Here is a 16,615-nt window from a genome sequence, read left to right on the forward strand (position 1 = left end):
TTAGCTCTGTGTTTCAATGACATGCCCAAATTACAAAGCGCAGACAGCGAACATATTAATATGAAAATTGGCAGACCTCCCGTCCCGCGTCCCTCTCATATAGTAGTACTATGTCATTTTGCGCTGTGGAATTTGATATATTCCACCCACAAAAAGTGCAGCGTTGTGCATTTTTAATATTGTCATCAAATTTTCGAGTGCACAGTTATGCTGACTAAAGGACTAAGCATTTTTCTGCTGTGTTCTGTGTAAACAATACAATACCACAAGGACTTGTCGTAAGGCTTGACGTCTTCATTAACCTAAAGATTTACTATTTTTAGACATAAACTCGGGTTTCTTACTTCATACTGTACATCTGACACAGTACATCTTTACAAATTTGCATTCGTGCAAATTATTCAGCCTCTACTTCTAGCCTTTAGTGCATGGTATTCAGCAGATTTTATTTTAAGTGCATCGTGCATCAAGTAAGCATGAGGTAAAACAAAGTACAGTAAATAAAGATGTTAAGTGGTTTAAAGGCAGTCCTCTGAAACGGCTACATTTGCATTAGTTTTTGACATAAATACTGATTTAGAGACAGACAAATGTGCTATAAAGTTCTGGGATCTCCACATCTGGTGTACTGCATATCACTATACGTACAGTATGCAGCATGATGTGACTGATTGATTGACTGACAGCTAACCCCTCAGGAACGTAACCACATGTCATAGCAATGCAGAACAGTGCCAGTGTGATTGATCTGTCTGGTAGCAGTACATACAGTACATTTCTTCCTGAATGTTTCAGGCTATTTCTCGTTCTCAGCCAATGTCCCTCACCTTGACATATCGCTACCTGTAGTATGCTGTAGGCCAGTGGTTCTTAACTGGAATGGTTTTGGAACCATTTATTGTGACCCATTTTTGGAGCACCACTGTCGGTCCTTGGGTCAGATAGAGAACGATTTGCTTTTTGGAGTGTTCGCATGTCTGTTGATTAGTCTTCAAGTCGATTTATTCTAATATCAAAAATACTGTATAGACATACATTTCATAATATACATTTTATTTTTATTTTTTATTTGTGTTCATTTATTCAATAGCATCTTGTCTCAATTTTGGGACTGGCGATAAAAGGCTTAATTAACATTTTTACACCACAGTTCCACAACCCACCCAGAACCTCTGCGTGACCCACTTTTGGGTCCTGGCCCACCAGTTAAGAAACACTGCTGTGGGCTGTGTACTGAGACAGCAAGACACCTTGATCTCTAAAACAGAGACATATACAGTAGTCTCGTCATAGCACATCTGTCCTCGGCAGTATTCTGGCCTAAACAACCATGATCGATTTGACTGGGCTTTTACATAAAGCTATACTGTGTTACATCACCAAGGCTGTATAAGACATTACATTGTAAGTTTGATTGCAACATATTCAACATGTACATGACCTAGGCCTACATACATTCTAGATCTCTTTCCAATGGAGGAACAGTGCAACAGTAATACATTAAGAAGTGCTGCAGTAAGGATACAGTAACTCTACAGTACAGTACATTGGTAACACTTTATTTTAGGGATACATCTATTAGCACAAACACATACAATGTTAATGCCTGCATAAGCAACTTGTAAGGCATGTACTAAGCAAACGCTAAGGCCTAGATCCTTACTAAGGTTAGATTGGTAATAAATCCCTTATTGTGCATGAACAAGATATTTGCGAATACATGCCTAACAAATGTTTGATTTCGCTTTGTACATGCCTTACAAGTTACTTCTACAGGCACATTGTATGTATTAGTGCTAATAGATGTATCCCTAAAATAAAGTGTTACCAGTAAATTTATTCTCCATTAAAGTCACTTAGTTGCAACGGGAATGGAGAAATATAGACAACATGGTAGATGCATTTTATTGCTTTAATTGTTTGTAAAGAAGGTGTTCTTCGTTTGTGTCCCGTTGTCTGTCTCGCTACAGGAAAGGTGGCAACTCCTCCAGTCTGGGAGACATGGTGACCGGCGGCTGGAGGTCCACGCCGCCCTCCGCAGGTGAGAGTGAGTATGACAGCCAGGGACTGGGGAAGCCACCACACTCACTCAGACAAACATCAGTAACATTTTACTTGACGGCGGTGTCATACGCATGTCATAACAGTGTCGTTACGCAGTCATGAACGGTCATACACATCGTCAATGCCGTAAGCATTTTATGACTGTTGCCATTTAATGACATTCGGTTTTGGTGGACACCAAACAATGTCAACTTTTCATGACCATAAAGCCTTAATGACGTTGCCATTATGTTTATGACCATGTTATGACACTGTTTTGACACGCTTATGATACTATCATGTCATGCGTTTACCACCAGTGTCAAATAAAGTGTTACTGTACACAGACATCTCACATGTGTCTACTGCGGCAGCTGCTGCTGCTGCTGACCTCTCCGCCTCCCAGACATCCTCTGGTGCATAGTGTACTGGGTATAGGCATGAATGGCCATCCGGGTACTTTGCTCCTAAATGTGCGTTACTCCCCTTTATGGGTGAAAACAAACCGAATGTCCCATCAACTTACATGCTACACCGGCTTGCCTAAATGAACACAGTCCATGCTTCAGCCACGGCTTTTTGGCTATATTATTTGAACAGCCGGCAACACAACACGTTTTCGGCATGTTGCGCGTGAACAACACTAGTCTACAGGTCCGTATCTTTCGTTTATTAAACCCCAACATCACCAATTGACTTGCATGGGCTGTTTTCCCCCACAAATGGGCGTAACACACATGGAAAACGTCACGCCGTTCATGTGTATATAGCATATGCCTCAATTCCGGCTCTTTTCATCCTCTTATTCCGTAAAGAGAACATTTAAGTCATGCACAGTACATTTTGCAGTTTTATTTCAACACCTAGAGAGTATGACTAAATCAAAAATGTTCAGTTTGACCATCGTGTGACATTAACTGGAAAAAGTTATGGCTACTTCAAAAAGATTTTATATTTTATTTCTAAAATAAACCAAGCACCCAATAAAGCTGACATTTGCAACAAACTTAGCATGATTGTTGTTAACATAGGCCTAACTAGTGAACAGGCGAAACAGATTGCTGGTGTTCAGATGCCAGGGATGTAACATGAACAGGACATGTTATACACATCAAAATAAAGTTACCATATTTAAAGAGAGTCAATTTCTAATAAGAAACCAAGCTCCCAACAAACCGAACATAGTTGTGTAGTGGGACCTACCATAAGCATTTAAATTTACTTTATGGGAATTCTACAGAATTGTGTTGTTTTTCAACAAAGATTCTGGAATATTCTGGCAGCCCTCGCATTCTGACAGCCTGGGCATCAAGCTACCTATTAATACTAACTTGTGTTCTCTTGTTTTCAAAAAGCCAAACAGAAGCAAAAGCAAGTAAGTGTTCCTTATGGCAGCAAAGCGTGTTTATGCATGATGGAATGGAGTGGCTTTGTGAACGTGTACTTTGCCTTCAAGATAAAGCAGAACCTGTTTGGTCTATCTATCTATCTATCTATCTATCTATCTATCTATCTATCTATCTATCTATCTATCTATCTATCTATCTATCTATCTATCTATCTATCTATCTATCTATCTATCTATCTATCTATCTATCTATCTATCTATCTATCTATCTATCTATCTATCTATCTATCTATCTATCTATCATGTCCTATCTCGCACATTTCTTCAATGTCTGGACTGTCACTGTCATTTCTTTACCTGTCAACATCTCCATTTCTGTCTCATATCTCCATGTCTCTTCTTGTGGTTAACTCCATCCCTCTATCTGTGTGTGTCTGTCTCCTTCTCCAGGAGCACATTCCTCCATATGATGTTGTTCCCTCCATGAGGCCTGTGGTCCTGGTTGGGCCCTCGCTAAAGGGCTATGAGGTCAGTACTCACACACACACACACACACACACACACACACACACACACACACACACACACACACACACACACACACACACACACAGACACACACACACAGACACACACACACACACACACACACACACACACACACACACACACACACACACACACACACACACACTCACACACACACACACACACACACACAGAGACACAGACACACACAGAGACACAGACACACACAGAGACACAGACACAGAGACACAGACACACACACACACACACACACACACACACACAGATGCACGCACGCACGCATGCATACACACACACACACACACACACAAACAAACAAACGCACACACACAGGCACTTGCACGACACCACATACACACAGATGGACACAGGGCCGCTGACAGCTTTGGTTGGGCCCTGAACAAATTAAGCTGAAAGGGCCCCCCACACAATGCATACATTGTAATGGGGACCCAATTTTGGTCCCCACCTCTCTCTGGGCCCGGAACAACATACCCCTTTGTCCCCCCCTGTCGGCTTCCCTGGATGGACCAACAGATCAAGGGACATGCACACACAAACACACACACACAGAGGGACAAAAACACAAGCACGTCGTCAAAGGCAGTGAAAAACAGGCAGGCACAAACAGACACACAGATGTACTACATACTCATAAGAAGAACAAACGGACACACATTTGCACACATAGACGTCCGTTCACAGGCACATACAGTACATAGATACTGTACCATTGTAGCCCGAACACACTGCTGTCCCGACTACCCTGCGTTGTGTTCCGTTCACGTTGTGCGGCGTGCCAAAGGGGGAAGAAGGGACCACTGATGTCGTTGTATTCCTCAGCTGTATTCTTTTATTTTCTTTTTAAACAACAAAAAGAGCACAAAAGGGATTTAGACACCGCATTCACGTCCTCATCGGACAAGCCTTTCCCTGCTCAGCTCAGCACTGACTGAACAAGTTGTAAAACAAAATACAGTACAGTATTACAATAAAACTGCATTAAAATGCTCTGTAGGGCCATAACATACATAGTGTGCCATCACAGGCTGATGGGTTCTCATTATGTCTCACACAGAACCCGACTCACCAGCAGCACCAAGCTAAATATCACAACAGAAAAAAACCCTCTGCTATGTCCTGCAAGCTTGTGTAGCTAGCTCTTATCACCTTATAAGGCATCCGTGTAGCATCACATACTGCTGTACTGTGCTGTATGATCACAGATAAAGGCGCCAGCCATCTGCTGCTTTGACATTAGCTATAATTATGTTTTATTTGCGACGACGACGTTGCATGGCCAAGGTGCAGGAGAGTCTTTACTGTACTACTGTAACATGCCGGCTTTTCCCGTACAGGTCACAGACATGATGCAGAAAGCTCTGTTTGACTTCCTGAAACACCGCTTTGATGGAAGGTAAGATGGGATTTGCCAATAGCTAGCAGCACATCTAGTGCTTTGAGCGGCTGCCTGCGAGCTGAATTTGTTTATGTTCCGCCTTTTGATTTACCATTTGTAGCTTTGTCTGCTGCAGGTCACAGCTATGAGGTAGTGTAGTGTTGTGTGCAGTGTTCCTCCCACCAAGTGTGTGTGCGTGTGTCTGTATGTGTGCGTGTGCGTGCGCGTGTGCGTGTGCGTGTGCGTGTGGGTGTGGGTGTGTGTGTGTATTTTCTTGGCATGTAGAATCTCCATCACGCGAGTCACAGCGGATCTGTCCTTGGCCAAGAGATCGGTGCTCAACAAGCGGCCCATCATGGAACGCTCAAACACGCGCACCAGTCTGGGTGAGTCAGGTCCTCGTTGTCATCATAACACACACACACACACGCGCACGCACGCACAGACGCGCGCGGACACACACACACACACACACACACACACACACACACACACACACACACACACACACACACACACACACACACACACACACACACACACACACACACACACACACACACGCACGCACGGACGCGCGCGCACACACTCACGCGCACACACACACACACATGCACGGAAGGATGCACGCGTGCGCACACAAACACACACAATTATATAGTTATATGCATGTATACACATAATCACACATCACACGTAGACACCAACATGTACTATTGCACACACATGCATACACACACATGCATGCTGAAAACTTCACACATGTGCATAGACACACCCAATCACACATATTCAGCACCACACATAATCACACATACACACGCATATCACAAAAACATGCGTGCACACACACATGCATGCTTACACCTTCACACATGCAAACACCCACCCACAAACAGTATGCACACATACAGACTCACACGTACACACCCACACACCACCCAACCCTGTGTTTGGACACACACCCACACAAAGAGCAGGCGAGAGAGTGAGAGAGAGTGTGCTGGTGAGGTAAGTGAGAGTGAGCAAAGCTTGCCTTGGCAGTGGACAGCGTTCAGTGCAGCGATCCCTAGCAGGCACCAGTGCTGAGCTAAACAAACCCGACCCCTCACCCAATTACCCCCCACCTTACTGTAAAACACACCGCTATGTTTAATATCACATAGATCTAACAGTGCACCCAACACACCCAATCCTTGCATTCAGACTACCAGTTTTACTGTACGTACTGTATATGCTCCTATTACTGTAAAACCTAGTCTGACTATCAGAGATTGCATTATAATTTGAAACATTACGTTTTGCATGCATGTAGAGGAAACCGGTTCATCGTGACACAATACTTAATCAAGATGGCGTATCTCTGTGAAATGAATTTGACAGAGTGGACCATTGTTAGCGTGTGTGTGTGGTAGAATTTAGCAGGCACAGCGCTGAGGCGCCATAGAGAGAGGCACAGGCTTGATTGTTATTCGCTCTGTGTCTCAAATCAAGTCCATCTGTTCAGTGTTTTGTTACAGCTTAGCACTTCCCAGTGAGCTGTATTTTTTTCTGTGCGCGTCTTAAATATTCATTAATGGGAACATCTCTTTCTTCCCTTTTCCTCTGTGTGTGTGTTGTCTTGTGTGTCTCGCTTGCATCTGAAGCTGAAGTACAGAGCGAGATTGAGCGGATATTTGAGCTGGCCAAAACTCTCCAGCTGGTCGTTCTGGACGCGGACACCATCAACCATCCGGCCCAACTGGCCAAAACCTCCCTGGCGCCAATCATTGTGTATGTCAAGGTCTCCTCTCCAAAGGTAGGCTACTAGGACCGGGCATTTCCAACCGCTGGTGCTTTGCCATCCTTGAGGTCTGCCTGCCAAGCAGCCACAATACTGTACAGTTCATGACTCTTTTCTTTTCTTTGTTTTCTGCTCTTCTCTTTTCCTCTCTTCTCTTTTCTTTTCTTTTCTTTTCTTTTCTTTTCTTTTCTCTTCTCTTCTCTTCTCTTCTCTTCTCTTCTCTTCTCTTCTCTTCTCTTCTCTTCTCTTCTCTTCTCTTCTTCTTTTCTTCTGTCTCCTCTATACCTTTCCTCTCATTTGCTTGTTCTATATTATTGTCTGTGAAGATGCTCAAAGAGTTTAGTTTTAGGCAACTGGGCCCCTGTTTTGAAAGTGGTCCATATTCCTACATCTAAACTATTTTAGGAATTCCTTTATGCTTTTTATCTGAGGTGTTGACAGGAAGCGAGTAGGATAGGGAGATTGGGAAGGATTGGGAAATGACCTCGGGCAACATGATCTCTCAGAATTCCGTGGAATGGACATGGATCTTTGGGACACAAAATCTGTGTCAGTTTCACGGATTTCGCCAAAATTCCATGCCCCTAGCCTAGACAATAACGGAAAAAAAACGTGTCCAGGGGCATGGAATTTTGGCCAAATCCACGGAATTCTGAGAGATCAGGCTGGTTTGAGCCACGGCCAGGGCCACAACTAAACCTTTTTGACTTCTCTATCGTTCATTCCTCATTCTTTCTCTCCATCTACCCCTCTATCGTCCCCCTTCTGTTTCTAACTCTATAAACTATCTATTTGTCTGTCTGGCATGTGCAGGTTCTTCAGAGGCTGGTAAAATCCCGGGGGAAGTCTCAGAGCAAACACCTGAATGTCCAGATGATGGCTGGGGATAAGCTGGCGCAGTGTCCTCCTGTGAGTTCCACACCCATGCATACTGGAGCTCTCTTCCTCTCCCCCACCCTCAGCCCTGCACACTGACCTGACACACACCAACAAACTTTTAGTAGAGAGAGTGCGTTCAACTCCGAAAAGTTTCTTACAAGGTCTGTGGGTGCGAGCAAACAGCAAAGTTCATGTGTAGTAAAAAAGCCGCACTCCCGGATCAGTTTCTTGCAGTTTTAATACTGGGTTAGCATGGCAGACAGACAGATGTATAAAACCTATAATTTTGTCCATGGAATTAGAAACTTTCTCAATTATTCTGAAGCTGACTGAGGAATTGCAATGTTTGTTATGTTTTGAGAATATGCTTTGAGAATGGTCTGTTCACACTGCTCCATGTGTGGTGTGTTCACTTAATATTACTGTAATGTGTGTTGGGGCAGTGTGTAATTGTCTCGAGAAACAAGTACTCACAGTGCAGAGGGCAGCGCTAACTCAGGGGGGCAAGTGCTGAAATGTGTGCTCTCTGCACCTGTGGGACTAGGCATGAAATCATCATGATTCTTAGATTATGGAGGTGTATGGAAAAAAATGTACCTAAAAATATAGCAATAAAGCAATACTTTTTATGCTGTAATTTGAATTTACTTTAAGTTTGCGTTTCATGGATGTTCACAGGTCATAATACATATTTTCTTTCTGTAGGACGACATTCTTTTTATGTATAGTAGGCCACATTGAGACACAATGATGAATAATATCTCATTTTCATTGTGTGTGTGTGCGTGTGTGTGTGTGTGTGTGTGTGTGTGTGTGTGTGTGTGTGTGTGTGTGTGTGTGTGTGTGTGTGTGTGTGTGTGTGTGTGTGTGTGTGTGTGTGTGTGTGTGTGTGTACGTAAAAGGAGGAGCATAGTGTATAAGTTCAAGATAATTGACAGTGAGATTATGACTGTTATTATTTCATATGAGCCTAATACATTTTATAAATGTGATAAGTCTTGTAGCCCATGTATGGTAGCATAAAGCAAAGAAGCCTAAGTATATAGTAGTAGTATAGTAGAGTAGAGTAACTTTATTGATCCCCAGGGGGAAATTCAGGTATCCAGTAGCTTACATAAATACACAAATACACAAAAGCCCACATGGACATTTCAAGACACAAATAACACAGGAATAGTCATCAGGGCGGGGAAAATAAAATAAAATAGTAGAGATAATAAAAGTAGAAAAGGTATATAACGCACAGCAAGTCTTAAGAGGCTTGCGGATGTGATGGCGTAGCCAGCGGAGCAACAATGAATTAAGCCATCTCTTCCTGCTGCAGTGCAGAGCAGACGAGTCAATATGCAGCCAATATGCAGCCAATACGCTCCTCTTGGCAGGGGCCGAGCGCTAGGGAAGTTATTCATCTTGTTTGCCTGTGAGACAGTTTGCCTGTGGAAGTTTGCTGTCCTATTCTGATGTCCAATGAATAAATGAAGCGAAGGACAGCACTCTTCAGATTTCTTCTTTGTTTATTCGCCCACAAACGTTTCGGGCAGAGCCCTTCTTGTTTGCAAATGCCATTACACGCTGAAGAAGGGCTCTGCCCGAAACGTTCGTGGGCGAATAAACAAAGAAGAAATCTGAAGAGTGCTGTCCTTCCCTTCATTTATTCATTCAAGTTTTTGTGGGATTCAGCACCCAGTTAAGAATTGTTAAGTAGCTTATTTAGGCGATAGTGTGAGCGCGTCTTCTCCACTTTTTGAAGCCTGTTCTGATGTCCACCATGTTGCATGCTTCTCCATGTACCGTAGCCATCCTCCTCCTCCTACCAGCCGCCCCACGCCCACGCCCACGCCCACGCCCACGCCCACGCCCACGCCCACGCCTGCACCCACCTGCCCGCCCCATCTCCTCCCCTCCCCCCAAGGCTCCCCATCCTCAAGATATTTCAGAGAATATCTTCTAACCATCCCCTTCACGCCACCTCCTCCACCCCCCTTTCTACCCCCTCTTCCCTTCCCTGCCTCCTTCCTCTACTCTTCCCCTCTTCCCCTCTTACCCTCTCCTCCTCTCCTCCTTTCTTCCTCCCTTCCTCCCTTCCTGTCCTCTTGTCTCTTCTCTTCTCTTCTCTTCTCTTCTCTTCTCGTCTCGTCTCGTCTCTTCTCGTCTCTTCAAGCTCGTCTCCTCCTTTCTTTTTCTCTCTCTCTCCCTCACTTCCTCTTTCCCTTCCCTTCCCTCTCTCTCCCTCCCTCCCTCCTTCCTTCCTTCCCTCTCCTCCTCCCTCTCTCCCTCCCTCCCCTCGGTAGGAGATGTTTGACGTCATCCTGGATGAGAACCAGCTGGAGGACGCGTGTGAACACCTGGCCGAGTACCTGGAGGTGTACTGGCGCGCCACTCACCTGCCGGGCACCGCCTCCCTCAACCCGCTATTGGACCAGAACCTCATGACCCCGCCCTCGGCCATCTCCAGTCTTCAGGTGAGTGAGGCGCTGTGGGATACATGGGTTTTCTTTTTTTTGTTTTCCCCTGGCTGCGTGACCCTGGCTGTGCACACAACTCAACCTCTGATTGTTGGAAACCGCTGTCGGTCAAACATTTAGCTCACATAGTTGGCTGCCAATATCATGCCCCTCCTCAAAACACACACACACACAAAAAAAACATGTATAGTGGTGTAGAAGGACAGGAGGAGGAGGAGGAGGAGGAGGAGGAGGAGGAGGGGGAGGGGAAGGAGGAGGATGTTGTTGAGGCTGCTGCTGCCGCTTCAGCCCCTTAGAAACAGGAAAGAGTTGCAATTAGGAACATCTTTTCCATGAGAATTATTTCCGCTCAACCACCTCAGTGATCGCATTTGAGGATGGATACAAATATACACACAACATTGTTACGATTTGTTAAGTATATTACATGTTAACCGTTAGATAAAATGGGGCATACAGTATCCTGCTGCTCAGTAAGTAGTTACAGTTACTTGACTTACTAATTTTAGCGCATTGGTGACTAAAATAGGAAATTTGAATTAGAACAGAAATAGAAATGCTAATAATTATGCTGAAGTAATTGGAACAGGCATTTCCACAGCAATGTTTATTTGGCTGTGAGATAGTGTGAGCCCAGTGGTGTAGTCTACTTTTTTGTAGTGGGTATACTACAATTTTTAGGTGGGTGTACTGTATAGATTTGTGCTATTCCAAATATTGGATCAAGCAATTTTAGGTGGGTTTACTGAAATCCCTGACATTTTGAAGTGGGTATGCTGTGTATACCTGCGTTCTCCGTAGACTACACCACTGTGTGAGCCCCTTAGTGTTTGCTGGGCCGGGGGTATGGCTGTGTGAGTGGCTCCAGGAGAGAGTGCCCTAGTTAGGAGCAGGTGCACCAGCCTCCCCATCGATCAAGCGCGCTCCGCAGCCGAGGAGAACAACAACAGACCCTGGGGGACCCTGGGAGGCCCGACCACGCACTCCTAAAAATATAAAAAGCCCTGTCCCTAAAGACTCCCAGCCGTGGATTTAGGAACAGCCAGGTCTCGCTCAGAGCCAGAGAGACACACATAGGGCGTTTTAATCACAAGAGTTTTAATCACAACTCACTGGGTCAGAGGAAGCTAACTAGGTACCACCATGAAGGGCAGGACATTGCCCTACTTTACTTGGCAATAATAAATACATTTGCAAAGCAATTTGTTTTACACATATTTGACTGGATCGTTGGTCTTCTGAAAAAAGTATTCAGGCAAATAACACAAAAGTACCTTTCTACCTGTATATCAAAGGAACATCAAAGGTTGTAACCCACTCAAACCTGTATCTACAGTGAATTATGTAATTCAGTAATATTTCATTCATACACGTTTTATTTTGTACTAATAAAAGAATGTTAAAATATAATTGAAAAGCCAGTTAAGATATAAACATGGCGTAATAATAGCAGGCAAATAAGCCATATAGGCAGTGGTGCAGTGGGAATTTTTAAAGTGGGGGTACGCGATTTGTGAGGTCATCAATTAATTAGGCAACTTATCATGTCAACCCCCTTTTTGTATTAAAACACGGACATCATTTTTCTTTTTTAAATCTCAGGTGGACTGCATACCCTCGCGTACCACGCCCACTACACCCCTGCATATAGGTTCCCCATCTACCTTCAAGCCTCTTCATTTTGTCATGTGTCTAAACCAGTGTTTCCCAACCAGGGGTACGTGTACCACTAGGGGTACGCGAGCACACTGCAGGGGGTACTTGGAAAGATGTTATTATTATAACAAATGTATGGAGCAGTCACATCAGGACAGAGAAAGCGATATAGAACATGAATTAGGGGGTACTCATAGCACAACAAAGACGTTTAAGGGGTACGCGAGACAAAAAAGGTTGGGAAACACTGGTCTAAACCCACTGTTGCCTTGACTATCTGTTAGTGCGGATGACACTGTACATGTGTGTATGTATGTATGTATGTTTGTATGTACCTTGTTTCCCCTTCTCTACCTTCTCTCCTCCTCTTCTCTTCCCCTCCCTCCTGTCTTTTCCCCCACCAGAGCATCTGCTCTGACTTGTCATGTGTTTAGAGCACCACCTGGTGTTGGTCTCTTGTAACTGTGTATGTGTGTCTGAATCGGCCGTGTCGGCCGTGTCTTGTGTCTCATTGCTTGCGTTGCGTCTTTGCAGTTCTCTGAAACACAGGAATTAATTGAATGAGCGCTTACCGAAATCGTGGTGAGTAAAGAGGGATTGTGCAGTGTGCATCCCCCCACCCCTCACCTTTACCCCCCCCCCCTTACCCCCCCCCCCCCCCCCCCCCCTCAGCGCTTCCTAACCTTAACCTCCCTCGCAAACACATATCCAAACAACACACACACACACACACACACACACACACACACACACACACACACACACACACACACACACACACACACACACACACACACACACACACACACAAACACACAAACACACGCTCACCACACTCACACCCCCATGCCTGATGGAAGGAGATGGAATAGGATCAATAGCCTTTGAGACTTGATTCCCTCTAATTCCATTGAGCCATCAAACCCCCTGAAACGGAACATTGGCATTTGGCACCTCCACCACGCACCACCATTCCCCGAAAATCCTCTCCGTTCACCTGTGGCACCCCCCCAGCACTAAAATGACCCCCAACCACAACCGCAACCCCAACCCCCCCGCCACCTCACCCCATACCGCCTGACCCGAATTGACTGCCTCCCGTCCCGTCCCGTCCTGTCCTGTCCTGTGCCGTCTGCACCCAGGGGGTTGGGGCCTCTAGCAGTAGGTGTGTCCTTCATAAGCCCGCATGACGGACAATTCACAAAGCCCACCACCGCCCCCGCAGTATATACTGTGCATGTATACATGCATATGTTACACATATGTATATATACATAGTTTCATACTATATACTAACATGTACAATACACTACATACTATACGTACAATACATACTATACAGTAAAGGTCTATTAGAATATACACATAGCAGTATCATTTTGTATCATTGTCTATTGCAATTTAGATATAAAAGCGGTTACACTTTATTTTACTGTATGCTTAACGAAATATCTGCTTAACGAAATATGCATCAGCATGTGATATCATGTACTTGCTCTATGCCTTACGGTTAGGGTTAGGAATAGGTATGTACTGCGTAAGTACACAATATTACATTTCGATGTTGGTAAGGTAGAGATGCACTACAAAGAAACAATAAAATAAAGTGTCACCATTAAAGGTTAGCAATTAAAATATATATATATGGACAAAATATTGATTAGTCAATGTTTAGGCCCACTTTATGGTGTTTTGCAAGTTAAGCAGCATAGGGCTAGCATATGTTCAATCTGCAGTATATCTTCCTAATTCGTCAATTTCTGACTACCTTTGACCAGACGACAATTTTTGACGTCTTAGGTATGCTCTTGGAGTCAAAAAGTGACATGATGCACCTAAAAGGCAGCCTAACTTCACTGACAGTTAGCGTTAGGGAAAGGTCTGCCGTAGTAGGGTTTAGGCCACATAGTCAACATGCGACGTGGCAGGTATGCCTTCAACGTCAAAAATGGCAGTCTGGTGAGGTCAACGGTAGTCAGAAATTGACGAGTAGGGATGAGACTGTGTTGATTCAACCGGACATGTGAGTGCTTTGTGAATGTGATGCCTTTCTAGCATCCCCCTGAATGCTACCCCTCACTAAGGGCTCTGGAAAGCGCAACACCGACCTGAAGACAACGCATGGCCCTCGGTGACCTATTGCCTTCTTTTTTTGCTTCAGAGCAAAAATAATCTTTTGTGTGGTGGTGTGTTTTGTTTGGTTTTTCTTTTATTTTTATGTCGTCCATCAACATATAACATTAGTTATAACATATCAAGCAGTCCATGACCTGCTAAAAAAGATCATGGATACTCTTTTCCTGCCTAACGCCAAACTAGTGACTATCGGAGATGCCTTGACAGTCACCGGTGGTCTTTACTCTCGTGTCACTGATGCCTGGGCTTGTGTGTGTCCACGCATAGTGTCTTGGTGTCTCTGAGTGGTGACATGCGGAGTCTCTGCCATTTCTGTTTGCAGTGAAGTAAATGGCAGCAGAGTTGAGCTCGTCGCCATGGATTCTAGAGAGGTCTTATTGTGGTTGTCCTTTTTTGTCTTCCTTCCTCTACACATATTCTCCTTTCTCTCCATTCCTCTCTCTCTCTCTGCATCCTGGTCTCCCATCCCCCTGCTCTTCTTCTCTCTATTTTGATCCACTCTGATTCTATTCTTCTCTTCTCTTCTCTTCTCTTCTCTTCTCTTCTCTTCTCTTCTCTTCTCTTCTCTTCTCTTCTCTTCTCTTCCATATTCTCTTGCCTTCTCTTGTCCTCTTTTCTTTCATCTCCACTTCTCTTCTCTTTTCTTCTCTTCTGTCTGTTTTCTCTTCTCTTCTCTTCTCTTCTCTGCTCTTCTCTTCTCTTCTCTTCTCTTCTCTCCATCCCACCACCCCCCTCTCCTCCTCTCCTCTCTTCTCTTCTCTTCTCTTCTCTTCTCTTCTCTTCTCTTCTCTTCTCTTCTCTTCTCTTCTCTTCTCTTCTCTTCTCTTCTCTTCTCTTCTCTCCCCCTCTTCTCTTCTCTTCTCTTCTCTTCTCTTCTCTTCTCTTCTCTTCTCTTCTCTTCTCTTCTCTTCTCTTCTCTTCTCTTCTCTTCTCTCCATCTCCCCCCTCTCCTCCTCCTCCTCCATGCAGACCCAGACCCAGCAGCTGCTGCCGGCGGGGGGTGTCGGGGGGGCGGAGGAGGAGGACCAGGGGGAGCAGGACAGCCTGATGCCCTCCGACGAGGCCAGCGACTCCACGTCCCGCCGAGGCCGGAGGAGAGGAGGAGGAGGAGACGCAGGAGGAGGAGGAGGAGGAGAGCGAGGAGAGCACAGGGGCTCCCGCTGCCTGCGCCCCCAGGACCGCCAGGAGGAGTTGGACGAGGAGGAGGAGGAGGAGGAGCTGGAAGAGGAGGAATTGGAGGAGGAGGAAGAGGAGGAAGAGGAGGAGGAGGAGTATGAGCCCCCCCGGCACTCCCACCACCACACGTACCGGGACATGTACCCGCCGCACCGCGCCCACCCCAGGGGCGTGCACAACGCCAACGGCCACGAGTCGTCGCAGGACCGGCTGCTGCAGCGAGGGGACAGCCAGGACGGCCACCACCAGCGCCACGGCCGCCAGCGGGCACGGCCCTGGCCCAGGGACAACTACTGAGAACAACAGACTGAGGAGGGGGCAGGAGGACCAGGAGGACCAGGAGGAGGAGGAGGAGGAGGAGGAGGAGGAGGAGGTGGGGAGGGGGGCAACAGACCAGTGTGCTTGTATGTGAATATGTGTGCATTTGAGTGGGTGTGAGAGAGAGAGGGAAAGAGGGAAAGGAAAATAACAAGAGGGAGAAAGAGAGAGAGAGAGAGAGAGAGAGAGAGAGAGAGAGAGAGAGAGAGAGAGAGAGAGAGAGAGAAGAGGGGGCGAGCTTTCCAACATGGCACGCCATCTGCAGCCTTCAAGCTCCAGTCACCTTTGGCCTGCTTGGTTTGTACGGCAGCTACCCCCTCTCTCTCTTTTTTGCTCTCCTTCTCGATCTCTCTCAGCCTCTTTCCTGTGTTCGCACTCAGGTGCAGCACCAACACTGCCTGGGACAGATCGAAAGAGGGATAGTAAACAATGAAAGAAAGAGAGAGATAGAAAGAAAGAGAGACATAAAGACCCCTTTTTTGTTTCTTCTGCATTTTTGTGATTGCGATTGTAGATACCGTATCTGTACATTAAGAACAGACAGGTTAATAACATGAACTTGAGCTTCCACCAACACGTCCAGCACTTCCATCCAGTGTTGCCAGATTGGGCGGTTACCTGCCCAATTGTGCTGCTTGGGATGGCCGTCTGCGGGTAAAAACGGGAAAAATCTGCCACCTGATATCAATGCATCAATTTGTTGAAATTGGCCGGAATTTACCGCTTCCTGGCGTTTTTTTGAGCACCTTTTGGGCGGGATTTAATCAGACAGATCTGGCAACACTGCTTCCACACACCTCTAGCTCATGAAACAGTCCCATGGTAACAGCAGAAAATACAGTAGGTCAAATCGAACCTGTAGT

At 45.5% G+C, this 16,615-nt stretch overlaps 1 protein-coding gene across 1 annotated transcript in view; it reads left to right on the forward strand.

Annotated features, from left to right (window-relative positions):
* The window catches only part of cacnb3a (calcium channel, voltage-dependent, beta 3a), a 69,829-nt gene extending 54,098 nt beyond the window's left edge, over positions 1–15,731 (forward strand). The window contains exons 6-14 of the mRNA XM_063209594.1: positions 1,971–2,041; positions 3,399–3,418; positions 3,842–3,919; positions 5,299–5,357; positions 5,625–5,725; positions 6,986–7,137; positions 7,936–8,031; positions 10,293–10,463; positions 15,228–15,731. Of these exons, the coding sequence (XP_063065664.1) occupies positions 1,971–2,041; positions 3,399–3,418; positions 3,842–3,919; positions 5,299–5,357; positions 5,625–5,725; positions 6,986–7,137; positions 7,936–8,031; positions 10,293–10,463; positions 15,228–15,731 (1,252 nt within the window). The remainder of the gene's footprint in view (positions 1–1,970; positions 2,042–3,398; positions 3,419–3,841; positions 3,920–5,298; positions 5,358–5,624; positions 5,726–6,985; positions 7,138–7,935; positions 8,032–10,292; positions 10,464–15,227) is intronic.
* Positions 15,732–16,615: the final 884 nt, after the last annotated feature.

This window comes from Engraulis encrasicolus, chromosome 10 (genome assembly GCF_034702125.1).
Source record: "Engraulis encrasicolus isolate BLACKSEA-1 chromosome 10, IST_EnEncr_1.0, whole genome shotgun sequence".
Taxonomy (NCBI): Eukaryota; Metazoa; Chordata; class Actinopteri; order Clupeiformes; family Engraulidae; genus Engraulis; species Engraulis encrasicolus.